We start from the raw sequence: 17,352 nt of genomic DNA on the forward strand, positions 1-17,352 counted from the left end.
TTTTTATACAGATGCAGGTGTTGCTTTTATTTTTTTTTCCTTTATGATTTCTTTCTTTCTTTCTTTTTTTTATACCACTAAGTCGGCTAGGTGACTTGAATATACTTTTTTGATGGGTCACCTGCTCAACGACTCACTTCTTACTTGAAAAACATGAACTGGTCCTCCCTAGACTTGTTCCATACTGATCTTATGAGGAGCATGCTAAGTCAGTTTGAATTTTTTTTTTTTTGCAAGTGACAGAAAAATTCAATTTAAACTGGCTCAAACAATGAGAGGAATTTATTGACATGAGAATGTCGTGAGGGTAGATCCAGCTTCAAGCAAGGCATAATCAGGACTCAAATGGTAGCACCACAACTGAATTTCTTCTCCAAATTCTGGTTCCTCTGGATTGGCTCCATGATCAATACGGATCCCCTTATTGTCACAAAAAGGTTGCTAAAGATCTGTATCTTAAGACATCATATCTCACTACTTAAAAAAAGAGTGAATATTTCCTTTTATAATACCCATGGAAGAATGCAAATCTTTTCTAGAATTATCACCCAAAGTTTGACTTAAGTACATACCTGCCACAGTTTCTATGGCTAGTAATATGGTATGCTGAAATCCTTAGGCATGAGTTAAGTACTCAATCCCTGTTGCTCGGGTAAAACTACCTCTGAACCGATGGAACATGAATTAGTTTACCAATTCTGGGTGGTAAAAATATAAGCTGTCTACATGGACACCTGACTCACAGTCAGCAAGTAATTCCATTAAATGGCTAGCAATCAATTGGATTTAATCTCTCAAGAAATTGAACTGAAACATGTTGAGACACAATCAATGGTGGAGTGAAACGGCAAGATCATATAGACTCATGGATGGATGCCATATTGAACCAGGTGAATTAAATACCTTACAGAGAGAAAGAGGAACAAAGATATAAAGATGGAGGGATGCAGAGACCAGGAATGAGGAGGATGGAAGAGATGGAAGGAGGGGGGAGGGAGAAGAGAAGAACAGGGGTATCCAGAGTCACAAAAAAGAAAACCAATAAAGGTCAAAATTCCTATTACCACAAAACCTAGTTATTTTGCTTGCTTTTTGGTTCCTTGAGATCCTCTTATTTTCCTTTCAATAATTCCCTCTAATTACTAGTTAGCTAGAAGGGTTTTTTTTTTTGCCACCACAAAACTCCACTGAGATTCACAAAGTGAATATGTAGGGTCTGGAGAGGCCTTGGTGCTAGTCCAGTCTTCTTCCTACCTGGAGGTTGTTATAAATATTCCCTTTCTCCTGGCTTCCCTAGGTAACTCTATGTCATTTTCCATATTTCAACTTCAAAACTTTACTCCCTAGGTTGGGTCGCCCGGCTATCCTTTCTTATAATGCCTAGCTCATCTTCTTTGTAACATTGAATAAATAAATATTGGTAATCAATTGTGAAATTCTTTGTTTAATGTCCATCTTTCCCAGTGGGAAATGAGGGATAACCTGCTGAGTGCTTAGTCTGTGAAATAATGTACAATTTAGTACCTATGAGTTGAATGAATGAATGGATGGCTTGTGACGATATCCATATTAATATCAATGGAGCTAAAACTCAGCTGTGAGAAGATAGAAGGATGATTAATTAGGTTCTGGAAGACCAACATTCTGCTTTTCCATGAAATGAGCATGGGGGTCTTAATTCTACCCGGCAACTTCAGAGTATCAGTTCCTTCTGGAACCTCTTGGCATCATCACTGTCTATTTCCAGGTTGGGCTCAGTCTTTCACATGGTACTCTCTGAACACACCTGGGTGTGAGAGGAGAAGCAGGATGGATAGCTCTGAAATGAGATAGCAGATAGATGAACTTGACAGGTGCTAGTAAGGTATTTCTTTAAAACTTTTGCACACTGGGCTTGATTTTTGTCAGCTGATCAGGGGATAGCTGTAAGCCTCAGAAACATAGGAGGTATTATTTCTAAAAGGACACAGAGATGTGAAGACTTGGCTGCCAGGTCTCCATCAATTAGAAAGCATCTCCTCCACGTGTGCTTGGCAGAGTGATGGGCACAAGGGGTGATGATGGAAGTTTATGAACTGTTCTCCTGGGGCTTATAATATGTACAGAAAGATTTCTAAGAAAACATCAAGGTATGTGTTGTAGTTAAAGCATCTGAGATGTGAACTCTTTCTGAGTGATTTTGGGGTAGCTCTCCAGAAGAGGTGACCCTTGGGCTGAGAATGCAATGGAGGAGGAAGTGACTGCCATCAGGTTGAACTGGCTGATAGTCACTGCTCTTTTCTCCTTTCCGTGGAAAATATAACAGGGGGCCTCCCCTGGTGGCGCAGCGGTTGAGCGCTGGGCTGCGAAGCTGCCCTCACCATCTGCGCTGCCAGTTTTGCAGACCTCTCCTGTCGCCTGCTGCTCCCCTCAGCAGTGTACTTCAGTCCTTCTGCCTGTTTTGCTCCCCGCTCTGGCTCTAGTGAATTCTCTCACCCTCCTGCGCTTCTGACTGTACCCAGTGCTTGTATAAATAAATAAAAATAAATCTTAAAAAAAAAAAAGAAAAATAACAGGGAGCCATGAATCCGAGAAAGTCTGCATAATTGTATATGGTCCCAACATATTTCCCTATCTCCTTTTGAATATGACCTTACTTCAGAGTGAAGGGAAAAAGTGAGTCTCCTCCCGACTGAAAAGGAGACCCCAGGTCATGTCAAAGGATGTAAAGTCGCTAATATCGCACCCTAACAGGCTTATCTCTTTCTCCAAACCTCATAATTACATGACTATCTTGGGGCAGCTGGGTAAGTGGTATCTCTGATTTTTATTAGCAGCTGCTGGCCTTGCAGTTGCCATGGGGATGGAAAGAGACAATTGTGTTTCTGAAGTGGGTCGTTCCTTGCTAATCAATCTTGAGAGACCTTCCCCATCAAGGGCAGTCCCTTTTGTTAAGCCCATCTTTGGGACTCACTCGAGATTTTGGCACTCCACAGTCTTGAAATTTTGGAATAAGACCTGGTGGTACAGACAACATAGCACTGGCCCAGAGTTGGTGTCCACTAAATTTGACATAGACTATTGGAAAAATCCAAAAATGATCACTCCTCCCGGAATGTGGACAGTTCCTGAGGACATCATGAAATGAGACTCATATAACTGAAGTCTGCAAGGGAAAACAAGGCCATTCTTCTCCGAGTACTTAAGCCTTGAGAAGAAAATGCGTTCTGTCAATCTAGGTTGAGGTTCTTGAGTTTTTAGCAGCAGACCTATTATAAACATATATTAAAGTTGTAGTTCTGCCAAAATAAGGAAAATGTAGCTGTCCATCTTGATTGCTTCTTTCCCAAGCATAAAAGTAAATTAGCCTTGACAAAAGGATTGTTTATGTATATTGCTTTTTGAAAGATGCTGCATATGGGTAGACAAATTCTTCCAAAGAGAATCTCTGCCAGCCATTTATTTTTGTTTCAGGTTGATAACATTCCTCATTGGGGATGGCCTCCCAAGGACAATTCCTACTGGGGTTTTTTATGCTTGGTCACGCTGAGGAAATTTTGGAACATCTTGAAAAATAGTATTTGAAAGTGCTACCAGCTGTTAGCCATTTGCTTTTTTCTTCTGTGCTTCCATTTTTATCAATAGAAGATGAGTGGATGCGTTTAAAAGCTAGCTAGTGTACCCTCACTCAGAAAGTGGGCCCTTAGACCCTGATATATATTGGTGGAAAGTCAGAAGAAAGGAGGTGGCAGATGGGCATTTTCTAGACACAGGGGCTCATAGATGGTGTTCGGCTATTCAATCCAATCTCTTAAATATCCCTGGGCTCCTATCATGTGTCATGTTCATAGGGATAAAAGTGTCAGCAAGAGGTCATGGTACAGGGGGCTAGCCAGAAAGTGATCAATTAGGCGCCATGTGACACCTGAAGTAACAGAGACATGCAGAAAAAGGCACACCAAGGAACCTTATCCAGACCATGTCAGTGAAATACACTTGACTTAGAATCCTGGGTTTGCCATTTGCTAATTAATAACTGTGTGACTTTAGACAGCTTTATTTACCGGTCTGAATTTTAGTTTCCACATTTGAGATGGGGATAATAAACCTCTTAAGATTGCGAGGTGTAAGATATAATAATAACCATTTATATTTTTGACCTCTATCTATCTATCTATCTACCTATATGTATGTATGTATGTATCTTTCTATGTATATTTGTATATACATGTACACACATACTTACATACATATCAGGCACCATGGCTACTACCGCCACCACTAACAATACCACTACCACCACCACCAATAATGATCATGGTAAGTATAGTACAGATCATAATGCTAGTTGGAATTTAATGAGTGGATACTAGACTGTGACAGGATATGAGTTCAAGCACTTTATCTACTTTAGCTCATTTAATTCTCTAATAACCCATTGAGGCTAGTGATGTTATTTATTTCCAGAATTTGGAGGAAAATGAAACACAGAAGTCAAACCAATTATTAGTAGAAATGAGTCTGAACCTGAGCATTCATGTTCTTAGCTACTATATGATAGGGCAGAATTATGTGGACTCAAATGGCAACAGAGCAAAGGTGAATCCTATGGGGCCTCTCAATATGGGGTCTATAGATGCACACTCTATAAATCTACTCATCTTGTATCTTTCTGGTGACAACCAAGTACTCCATGGCAGTAGCCATTCACTATTACCAGTCAGTGTGAACCCTGTTATGGCGGATGGGATGGGGTGAGTGTAAAATAGGGAGTGATGGAGGAGGGTGGGCACATTAAACAAAAGCAAGGTGGTCTTGGCAGGAATTTGTCAAAATTAATGTCATAATATCAGAAGACATTTTGGATGCAGGTATTACAGTTTCCTGGATTGGCTTCCTTACCCAAACCTGTCTTTGAGTGGTGTGGTCTTCCTCAGATTTTATGAATTAGATGGACTTCCCTTTATGTGAAGGAACTTCAGAGTACCTCCCTGGCAGTTAGATCTATCCTTGAGCTCAGATTTCTTTCTTTCTTTCTTTTTTTTTTAGCTACCTGACAAAGGCCTATGCACATGGAGCCTATACACATCCTCTTAGGTCAAAAATTGAACTAAACTCATTTTGTGACTGGACATAGGGTGACTTCATGACACAGAGTGGATGCCTAGGAGGAATAGAGTTAATTTGTGTGTGTATGCAGTAGAATTCTGTGGTAGGAGAAGATTCCATTTTTATCTGACTTTTTACAATATATAGAATGTTTCCATCTGGAAAATATTGTATATTAGTTCTCTGCTGGGGCCATAGTCTCATGATATTTGCAACAAGGCCACGGCACAAGATGGCAGTTTTGCTTTGCCTTGAATAGGGGTCTAAATGGATTTTCATAAATTGAAAAACCAGTGGTTTTTATTCTCAGACCTCTGCCACTAATACCAGAAAAGCTGTATTTGTTTTATATAATTAGCTCAAGAACATTGGAATTTTACCCCAAAATATGGCCAAAAGAATTGGCAAATATCACAGAAGCACTAATGCCACAATTTGCCTGATTAAGCTCCAATGTCAACTTCTGATCATGCAATTTAAATAACTTAAGACTTAATTCCCAAGTGAAATTTGGGGATACGTTAATATCAACATGAGAGGATTTAGGAAAATGTTTGAACAGGGATTAAGAAGTCTTCTCTATCAGATATTTAAAAATGCATTTGAACTCCTCATGGAACATCAGGTGGCATGTCTGATGTTCACAGTGAGGCTCATGTAGTCTCTGACAACTCATTGGATGTTGGCATGACTGAATTGATAGATTACAGTGTAGGAGTGTGGAGAGATGAAAACCGCCTTGCACTTGCCTCCCTTCTCTGAGAGGAGAGATATATGTTTTTCAGTGGAAGCCTGTGACTATGAGAATGTGCTGGCAGTGCTACCAGGGTCCCTACAACCACTCTGCCAGATTCCAAGGAAATCCAAGCAGAAAGGGTTCAGAATTCTAGGAGTTATTTCTATCAGGTGGTGCCATTTCATTTGGGCTTCTGGGTAAATTGAAGGAAACACACAGTAAATTTTAGTGGAAGAGAGCAAGCATTTTTCCTGGAGGGTCAACCACTAGGGATAGAGAATTGTGTGTATATAGGGGAGAATCCTGTCCTGGAGTAATTTTCCACCGTTCACCAGAATATTCACAAAAATGAGCATGCAATTTAGAGTAGTCAGCTTTCTGCTTATTAGATGAATGAATGTGGCACATCACCCTGGCTCTTGGAAGTGCCTTGGAGGAAAGTACTGTAATCCACAAGATGAGTCTAAATGACAGTATTTGTGAATTTTCCCAGCCAATGCCAGATGCATTTATTAATAAGGAACTGGACTGAGAGAGGAGGATGGGGAGAACAGGATGAGGCAAGGTGAAGGGCATGTTGGATTCCTGAATTGGGGTGATACGGAAAGTGGGGAACTTTATGTAGAAAAGGATTTATGTAATGGTAATGTACATACTGGTTAAGAGTGCAGACTCTAGTCATTGAGTGCCCTTGGCCAACTCCACTAATGTCTCTGCTTTAGCCTCTTTTAGGAAATGAGCAATAATGACAGCACTTTTTATAAGGCTGTTGGTAAGTTAGCTAGGTTATCAAATGTAAACTACTTAGAGGAGAGTCTGGCACATAGTAAACAACATATAAATGAGTTAATTTTAGGTACATCTTGGGGTTTTTCCCAATTCATAATGACCATCCCACCCAGAACCCTCTCTCCCCACTTCAGTGACATATCTCCAGCACCTGTGTGTTCAAAGAAACCCTCATCTTCTTTCTGCAAGTGCTCTAGGAGTTGGCCCTGGAACCAAGTAGTGACAGATGGAGAACTGACTCTTGAAATTATAAATTTGAAGGGGTGCCCTAAAGAGAGGGGGCAGAGATATAGGGAGAAAGAGGTTGACTGATTCCCTATTTGGCCTTACTGGAGATATACAAAGCTGTAGGGTGCTGAGAAACAAATAAAACTGGATTGCAGAGAAAGAATAATTAACAGGACACACAGAATCAAGAGATAGAGGGAAGTTCTGACTACACAGTAGTCCCTGGCTCCATTTCCCTCTTCAATGTTGACTGTCTCTTGCCCATAAACTCTGTGTGATACTCCTTGATCCCTAGACTCAATCCCCCTTTGAACGCAAGCTTCTTTAAGCTGGTGTTCTTTGTTGCAGTGAAGAGTTCTACCCATCTTTTAATTCAGAGAACAGAGTAAATTATGTATGATGGATGACATCTATATCCAGGAATTTCTGGTTATGATATTTACAGAAGCTGACGTTTAGCCATATGGGTTGAATTACACACCCTCACTAAAATTCACTGTGATGCTGGAAATAGAAAAATCAGGGCATGCTAAAAGAAGACAAGCAGAGGTGCTTTGTTTCAATATCTCTTCATGAACTAGCCAATATCTGAGATCTTGATATTTTATTTAACTTTTAGTAGATGTGCTATTTCTCAGTTTTACTCAGTATTTTCTAGGCTGGTTTAGGCAAATGGAGAATTTGTATTTCTTGGAATCTAACTGAATGGAAGGAAAGCAATTATAAGGCTGAGGTTCAAGAATAGGTCGGCTGAAAGACTTGAACATCTTGAGGATCTCAGTATATTCCCTGTCTCTGTTTCTCTCTGTATGTTGGTGTCATTCTTTTATCAATGGTAGCACACCTGATTCTATTCTTTTGCCTATTTTCTCTACATGGAAGATGTGAGCATGGGTTGAAGATATCTTGCTAGGCCATAAGGGCCTATGTTTTGACCTACAGTCCACAGACCAGAGGATTCATTAGTCTAGTGTGCATCAGGCATTCACGTTTAGGCCAAACACTTGTAGGCAGGGCAGACTAAGCACAGTGACTGGTTCTTCTTGGGTGAAGAGCTTACCTCTAGGTCCAACTAGCTCTAGGAAGGGGGCCATCAACTAGAATGAATATTGCAGAAGAAAAGATACAATATCTAGGAGAATAGGATGCTTTCTCTTAATGAAAACATTGGCAACTTTAATATTTGGAAACCCTCCATACATTTTGAAATCCATTCTCTATAAATAATAACTAAAATTCACTTTATAATTGCCTATTTTACTTTGCAGGGAAGTTCAGCTCAAAGTTAAAAATACATTTCTTGGTATCAGAACTTAGGGGTATGGACTGAGGGAGATAGTTCTTTGATCTACTGTTTAGTGATGAGCATCTTGGCTTACTATATTCCAGTTGTTTAACCATGGTCTTTGAAAAATTAAAATCAGTCTACATTATTTTCTTAAATTATCATGTTAAGTCTCAAAGTAACAAACAACTAAAATAAAGGTGTTGTGAATTTGTTTTTGAAGTATGTGTGTGTACGTGTGGAAAAAGAGCAATTCTTTAAATGGGATAAATAGGACGAATACTTATTAGTCAAGGATGTAATACTTGCTGATAGCAGGGAATGGACCGTATGACCTCCCTTTATCTGGATAATCCACTGAAGAGACACAGAGTTTAAAGAAGTAAATTCTGAAGCCTTAATGATGTTTACTCCCATTAAGCAGGATTTTAAAACATAGGAGCCTTTTATATTACCCTTTAGCCAAATCTATAACTGCATACTATTTTTAGGCAGCAGACTGATTAGACTATAAACTTTGAAGGTAACAAAAACAATGAAATGCAAAACTGCTGGAGCACAAACAGGAATATTATTGCTACTTGGAATCTTTCTCTAGTTTTCCTTTCAGTAGAATTCCTTTCTATGTGTCTAAGCTTTGACGCTTTTTTTTTCCCCACAAAGAGAGGTTGAATGCCAATACTACTCCATTTCCATCCTCTTCACCACCTCTCATAGCTCCCTAAAGTGCATACAGTGTCCCTTGTATGCGCACACGGCCTGATGCTACTACATCAGCCAGTGAGATGCTGTTATTTAAAATTTTGGTATTTTGTTCTTCATGATTTCTTTTGCATTAATTATGATTAAAAGTACTGCCTTAAGGGCCTCCCCAGTGGTGCAGCGGTTGAGCGCTGGGTTGTGAAGCTGCCCACAGCCTCTGCAGCGCCAGTTTGATCTCCGGCTGCTCTCTGGCCACTGGAGGGGGGTCCCACAGGGCGTGCAGACCTCTCCTGCCTCCCGCTGCTCCCCTCAGCAGTGTACTTCCGTCCTTCTGCCTGCTCTGCTCCCTGCTCTGGCTCTGGTGAATTCTCTCACCCTCCCGCTCTTCTGACTGTACCCAGTGCCTGTATAAATAAATATTTTTTTTTTTAAAGTACTGCCTTAAAATTATTTGTTTTGGTTACTGTGTTTTTGACATCATCCCCTTAAATTCACACCCAAAGTGAGTGCTTTTACTCTTGTCCTAGCCTGATAATGAGATAGATTTGAATTAGGGTTCAGTGTAGCCTCTTAACTAGCACTTATTATAGTCAGCCTTGATTTTACCATCTCTGAGACAGGAATGATAGTTGAAATGTCCTTGTTGAGATTTTGAGGATTGAATGAGAAGGTACATATAATGCATTTTGGATGCTTGACACAGAGTTAGCACTCAATAAATACAAGTGGCACAAATGGAAGTGACAGCAATAATATCACTCGTAACACTTGGGTTCATGGTCCCCCCACAGTGAGTAATCCCAATCCCAGAGAAATCCTATCCACAGGAAGACTTGGACACATACATGAGCAGTCATCAGTCAATGAACTGTTACAATGAAGGTTTATAGGTGACATGAAGGGAACACGAGTCAGGAGTACTAACCGCTAACTCAGAAAAGGTGTTGTAAGTTGAGTACTGAAGGTTGAGTAGCAGAATTTATTAAGCAGGCAAGAAAAAAAGGTCTCAGGTTGAAACACCAGTAGGCATAAAGATGTGAGGACAGAAAGAGGCTGCGATATTCAGAGGAAGACTTTCTCTGTATTAGGAATATAGGTTTCTGGTGGGAAAGTTGTGGGAGGTAAAACTGCTAAGGGTGGATATCATTTGTGATTAAGAGCCTTGAAAAACATTCTAAAGAGGTTAAATATTATTGTGGGGGATTCTACTGTGAGATCTTTGAGATACTCATACAAGAATTGTACAGTGGTAAAGGTGTGAAGGATGGGTATCAGAGAGGGAGGGGATGGAGGTAGGGATACCCATCAGGAGGCAACTGCAAGGCTCTGGCATGGGAGATGAGGCCTGAAACAAAGCTCCTGCAGTGGTGCGGGAAAGAAGGAAGGAGTTCTGATCCACATTTAGGAGGCAGAATCAATGAGCTGGGTGGCTGATGGAGTGTAAAGTGCTATAAAAAGGAAGAACAATTGAGAATGACTAGGTAATTTCACCCATAGTAACAGAAGAGTGAATATGTGAAAAAGAATAACTGTAGGTATGTGTATGTGGTGGGAGAAAGAAGATAAAGAACCAGATTTTAAATACATTCAACTTGAAATGTCAAGGTGAATGTCCTGGCAGAAATGCTCAAATGACAGTTGGAAATAGAAGTCTGGGGTGCAGAGTGTAGGTGAGGCTGGAGTTTTGAGTACTGATTAAACGTATGAGAAGCCCCAAGGAAGTAGAGCTGAGGTACTCATCTTCCCTCATTTCTGCTTCCCAGTTGTATCTTCTGATGGCTCTTATAATAATCAAAGTGCTTATCGGGGCGTGACTTTGACATGGTCCCCAGCAATGTCTCTAAAGTTTCCTTACCCTGGCTATCTGGTCTGCCATTTGGAGACGTCCATCCAGCTCTCGTCTGATCTGGGCTGCCTGCTCATCTGGATTGTCCAGCTGCACAAAAACACAAACATGGAGACTTTCAGTTTGGGTCACAAAAGTAAACAAACTCATGACTTTCCGCTTTATTCCCGCCCCTCCCGCCCCTATGTCTCCATGCACATATTTCACTAAAAGTTAAGAATCCTTTAACTAACAGATCCAGTTTGAGTGGAACTCTAGGTTATATTCTTTAGGGAGAAAATGATGTGGCAGGCAATTGCTAAGATGTTTGAATGACCTTGAACATGAATCACTTCTGAACTGCTAGGTAGCAGTTCCTCTAATGAGAATCCAACACAGCACCTCCGTTTTGATCCAATAGAGAAAGGAAGGAGATAGTAATGCAAATACTAGAAACATAAGGAGCAGATAGTGCATCTCCATAATGCTTAGGGACATTCATGATTAAACAATCATTGCTTCTTTCTCATTGGGCCTTGGGACCTTCTCAGCCACCATTTCAGATGGCCACTACCACTTAGCTGGTGTTGATATCCAAGCTTAAATTTATCCCTGTTTTCCATGATGGCTTAAGCTAACAGAATACAAGGATTGGAATATCCAAGCATAAATAAACCTGGACAGTTTCCTACCTTCTCTGGTTTTAAATTTCACAAGTATAAATCAAAGGGCAAGTTACAGAATCTCCATCCCTAAATCAATGAAAGAGATTGTGAAGGTCATGAGATCACTTTGAAATGACACAACTCTCCCAAGGAAGTGTGAAAAGACATAGACAATATGTAAATGAATGAGCTGTGTTTTTACAAATTTTACTTTTATTGAGATAACACTGGTTAACAACATAGTGTAAGTTTCAATGTTTACTTTACTTCACATACTGATATCTCATACTGGCATTAACATCACCACACCCTCTCCACCAAGGGTCTAATACTTGACCAATACAATTATATTTACAACAATGAGTAGCAGGTCATAGCTGCCGATCCCCGTTCCTTCAAGTCACTTCCTCATTTCTAAGCAAGCCTAGTATTATCTTGCAAACTGTAATTGAGCCTACTTCGTTCAGTAATTTATGATTAATTTCATTCACAGAATTTGCTAAGCAGTGAATAGTAGCATTCAAGTAGGATGCACTTTATTTTATTCCTCATTTAAGTATATCTACAACACAATACAAAAAATTGCTTAAGTATGTAAGTTTTCTAAGTTCCATTTTTCTAAAAGCCATTTTTATTCAGAAATTTGAAAATGATAAGCCAGTTCCATGCTCAAAAAAGAAATCTCATCTGTGCTATGAAATAGCATAGAAAATAAGTCATTTGGAGGCAACAAGAACACCAGAAAATTTATGGTCATACTTTCTAAGCATCATGATTAATCCTCTTTGGTTTGCTTTATAAAAACATAAAAATCCACCTGGCTTTATGTTGTGCATTTTAATCACCCTGTTCAGTTTCAGAGTGAGGGCTGACTTTTTCTTTTCTCCTTTCTAATGTTGTTTATTTTTTGTTTGTTTGTTTGTTTGTTTTTTTGAGAACCAAGATTCACAAACACTGCATTGCAATTTCTGGCCATGTATTATTCTAAGACAGTAGTTACCAAAAAGCGTTACCCAAACAACAGCTTTAGTAGAAACTTCAAAAGAAAGGTTTGAAGAATGGCTCCAGAAGAAACATGGTCAGATAGGTTTGGGAAATGATGGGTCTAAATGCACAAAGTTTCTGAGAAGTTCTGAAGTAAGGAAATCTGTGATACATTAACCCATTCAACTACTTACTTATTTATCATCTATGTATTTATTTGCCTATTTTGCTTGCATATGTAACTGGAAGAAGACATTTTAGTGTTCCCAGTGGCTTTGCACTTGGATATGAAGAAGAGTTGGATTTCCAGGAAAATTTAATAAAATCAGCTCACTGGAGCTTAAAAACAGTGTTGAGAATGTTGTTTCCCAGGAGTCTCTCCTCAATTAATTTATCGATCTATTGATTGTTATCTATTTACAGTTTTGTTGTTGTTGAGGTAATATTGATTTATAACACCGCATATGCTTTAGCAGTATGGGTTCATGCCTGTTCAGATTTTTGTTACCACACCACACCCACCACCAAAGCCCCTATTATCTTCCACCATAGTCCCCTAGGCCTGTCCCTCACATTTTCTCCCACTGCCAACCCCTTCTGCTAGCCTCATTTGAGAGTTCTAGGGTTTGTTTTTAAGTTTTTTTTTTTCCTGTTCCTTTGTTTTGTCTTTGTCCTTCTGACTTACTTTAATTAGCACAGTTCCCCCCAGTTCCATCCATATTGCCCCCAATAGCAAGATTTCACTTTTTTAAAAATAACTTAGTTTTCTATCGTGTATATGCATCACATCTTCTTAATCCACTCATCTGTCACTGGGCACTAGAGTTGTTTCCTAGCTTGGCTATTGTAAGTAGTGCTGCAATGAACATAGGAGTACATATGTCCCTTTGAATTAGTGGTTTTGCATTTTTCAGGTAGATAACCTATGAGTGTAATTGCTGGATCACATCAATCTATTTTTGATATTTTGTGAAACCTCCATTCTGCTTTCCATAGGAACTAGGCCAACCTACATTCCCATCAACAATGCATGAGAGTTCCTTTTTTACCACACATGTACCCACATTCGTTTCTGGTCTTTTTGATACAGGCCATTCTCACAGGCATGAGGTGGCATCTCATTGTGGTTTGATTTATATTTCCCTGATGATAAGTGATGTGCATTTTGTATGTCTTCTTTAAAGAGGTATCTATTTAACTCTTCTGCCCATTTTTGATGGATTAAAAACTTGGAAGTAAGATCTAAAACCATAAACAACATAGAAGAAAACAGGCAAAAGACTCCATGAATAGGCTTCAATGCTGTCTTTGGGGACCCAGCTACAAAGGCAAGGGAAACAAAAGCAAAAATAAACAAATGGTACTACATTAAGTGGAAAACCTTCTGCACAGTAAAAGAATCTATCACAAAAATAAAAAACCTACCAAATTTGAGAAAATATTTTCATATCATACATGTGATAAGGGGTTAATATCCAAGAAGGGGCGGAGGGAGGAAAGGATGGGCAAGGAAAGAAAGAAGGCAGGTAGGCAGGAACCCAATCAAAGGGTATAAGCCGTTAGAAATGGAGTCCGCTCTGCCTCAAACTGGAACTCTTTTGCTCTGTATATGTTGGTTTCCTTGTTTTGGTTTTCAAATTAGTCCTGACAATTAACTAAACCCAGTACCCTCACTTTGTTTCTAATATGCATGGCGCTAATTTGACACAGAGCCACCACTATGGGCCAGAGAAAGGTCTACACTCCATTACCTGTCACAACAGCCTGATTTTTTCTGGGGAGGCTGCAGTGCCTGAGCCCTCCTTAAGAAGTGATAGCAGCAGGTGTTTCCTTATCCTGACTCTGCACTTAGTAGCTGTGTGACCTAGGGCAAATTACTTAATCTCTCTGTGCTTCAAATCTCCTTATCTGAATAATCAGGTGAACAATGTGACAAATTGTCTGGAGGATTTACTGAGACAATGGATTCATAAAGTGCTCAGCCTAGAGGTTGGCAAGCAGCAAAAACCTCAGGAGTGGTTGCTGTTTGTGTTATCAGTCCTTGTTGGCTGTATTTCTGACATGGGTCACAATGGGGCATCAAAGAGTCACACAAGGTGGCGCCATATGGAAAAGTACCCCTCCTTAGTGTGGATGTGGGGTCTAGGTCTGATAGTCTTTGCAGAGAGGAGGTGGGTGATCAGGAGCTCCATCTTTAAACAAATTTCCCTGGCTTCCCAGTGCCTCCCACTTTCTCGAGGTCAAGTCCCTTTACTCTATTAGACTTTAATTAGCAGGAATGACCAGAAGGCAGATGCTGCTGCCTGACAGCTAATGATCTAAAGGGAGGATGAAATCAGAAATGCAACTGAAGCTCCCTAAAATAGCCTGGCATGATAGAGAAAGCCATCCTCCATGGAGGAGCTTGACAGCCCTACGGTATGAAACCCAAAAATATAAAGCGAAATCAAGTAATTACCTTTTCAAGTGCTGGAAAGGAAAAGCCAGAGAGTGAGCTTCCATGGAAACGAGGTCTGTTTACTGTGCTGGTCTTTTCCACTGAGGAAAGGAAAGATCAGCTGGAGAACTAGGTCAAGGGCAAACCTTTTCCATTGACAGCTCATTAGGGTTCAAAATGTACATGTGTGTGAAGGCTCTTAACCTAATTACACAAATAATCTTCCTACTAGCAGAGGTCAAACAGGCAGCATGGTTGTTTGAACTTGTCAGTCAAGCAAAAGAACTATTTCCTTCAGCCTTTTCTTTCAAATCATGGAGAACTGGACTCAGCACAGTTAAGTGTAGACAGATATTACATAAGCCACCAGCTCAAGCATGTCTGAGCCTAGGAATTATCTCCAGATCACTGGCTGTGCACCTTTAGTCAATGCAGGGGCAAGAACTTCTACCAGCATTGCTGTCCCATTGCTCTGTGCCTGCAGGACACTGTCATGGAGGACACAGTCCTGAGAGTCCTGCACGGGAGTCTGTGCCCAGCCATCTTACTCCTTGGTTGCATGACTTTGCCACATCTCTTAAGCTCCTTGAGCCTCAGTTTTCTCAACTGCAAAGGATGGATCATCATGTATCAGTCTGAATTACTTGCAATTTCCTTGCTGAAGAGGATCAAACAGAACCAGAGTCTCAGTTTCCTTGTACGTACAAGTTGTTAGGTTAGGATGACATGTATGTAAGTAGTGAGCATGGTACTAGCACACAGTAGGCCCTATAGTTAAGAGAATTTATCCCTGTTTTAGGTGGATATCATCAGATGTGAATTTTCCACACTGTGTTTTGAGATTTATGAAGGAAATCAGAATCAAAGGCAGGGAGCCCTGGTGTGAACACGAGGGGCCTGTTTTCTGGGCCTCGATTTGCCCTAAGTTGGGGGATCTTGGGTCAAAGTCATGACTGGTCCACAATCCTTTTCTCTGTGAATGATGAACCCTGAGTAATTATGTTTCAGGAGTCTCTGAAAAGCTTGACTGGAAGTTTTCAAAGTTATATTCTGGAGAGCATGAGTTCTACAGATTCCCTATGAGAAAGGGTTCTGTAGCCAAATAGCTCCCTCTCTCCCTTTCCTGGAGAGCCCAATGCACATTAGTGGGAACCTACACCAAGGCAACTTCATATGGCCCCACATATCCCAAAGACATCAGACACCGTGAGTAGGACACAGCAATATTCCAACAACACAATGTGTTTATCTAGGCAGTTCTGTATGCTCTGCTTTTCTCACATCCAATTTGGGGGGGGGGGAATTTTTTTTGGGGGGGTGGGAGAGAGGAAGCAACCCCACTATGAAAATGGGGTTTTCAGTAAAAAGGAACCTACCCTGGCATGACTTGTCTGCTGTGTAGGCTAGCAGAGAAACCATGGTGTGGCCCAGGCTGGCAGTGTCCTCAATACCCTCAAAGCTTTGGCGGGCTGGCCTTGACAATGTACTTGGGACACATCCCTGGATACAAGCTTTCCTGTGGGATGCCTGAATTCTCTTATGATGATATGGAGGTGAGTCTCTCTCTGGACTCTTCCAAAGCGATCATTTTTACTGCCATGAGGCAGCTTTCAGTCAAACAAAGACAAGCCATGATTCAAATAGGCAGAAAATTTAAACAGGAGCTGGCAAGTTACTTTATGTATCATGTAAGTTGAATAATTGATCTGCTTTCCAGAAAAATCTGTGGCACCTCACCCACAGATCATCCACTTCAGCCTCAGGACTAAAATGAAAATGATCAGGAACTGGGGCTGGAAGGAGTTTTAGAGATGATGTGGTAATCTCAGGCCCAGGAATAGCCCCAGCTGGGCTCTGCCAGCTACCACAGCTCCCCCTTCGCATACCCCTGGTATACTCCCTGGCTCCTTAGGAAGAGTTTGCTTTCTCCTGCTGTCAGGTCTTTGCACATGCTGTTCCTTACACCCGGAGCACTCTCCCTTGTCTCCCCCTAGACTAGTAACTGCTTTTTATCCTTCAGCTTTGCAGCAAACTCTTCTCTGACCCTTGCAGACTCCAGACATATGCATAGGCATCTCTCCTTTATTAGCATTTGTCACCATTATAATTTTATATGTATTCATAATTACGTGATGTTTACCTAATAGACGGCAGGCCCTAGGAGGGCAGAGTGTTGTGTTTCTGCGCACTTCTGCAGCTCCAGCCCCTAGCACGGTTATACAGAGTGGGCTCTGCTTGCTGCCTGACATACTGAAGGACTGAGTCATTAACTGTGACTCAAGGAGGGAAAGTGACCTGCCCACAGTCACACGACTATCAGCACAACAGCTGCAACCAAATTCCTCATCTGCTAACTTCCAGTTTGCTGCCTGACTGCTTACTGGCTTTGTCCCAGAAAGAGCCATTCTTTGCAGAAAGATATAGGCAAAATGTTGCTGGCCTCCAACCAGTCCTATTCCTGATGAAGCATCCTTAATCCTGGGCTTTGGGGAACCAAGGCAGGTGTGCCACAAGCAGCTGCGCCACAAGCCACCTGTTGACCTGGGTTCAGCTCAATCTGTTCACCTTGTTTCCTCTCTACTTCCCAGCCTGGTCCCTCAGTTCCCAGAGATT

At 40.9% G+C, this 17,352-nt stretch overlaps 1 protein-coding gene across 1 annotated transcript in view; it reads right to left on the reverse strand.

Moving 5' to 3' along the window:
• Window positions 1–17,352, reverse strand: part of CADPS (calcium dependent secretion activator) — a 445,600-nt gene that overhangs the window by 237,595 nt on the left and 190,653 nt on the right. The window contains 1 exon segment of the mRNA XM_054695215.1: window positions 10,684–10,764. Coding sequence (XP_054551190.1) covers window positions 10,684–10,764 — 81 coding nt within the window.

This window comes from Talpa occidentalis, unplaced genomic scaffold (genome assembly GCF_014898055.3).
Source record: "Talpa occidentalis isolate TD23 unplaced genomic scaffold, MPIMG_talOcc4v2.1 talOcc4.10, whole genome shotgun sequence".
Lineage (NCBI taxonomy): Eukaryota > Metazoa > Chordata > Mammalia > Eulipotyphla > Talpidae > Talpa > Talpa occidentalis.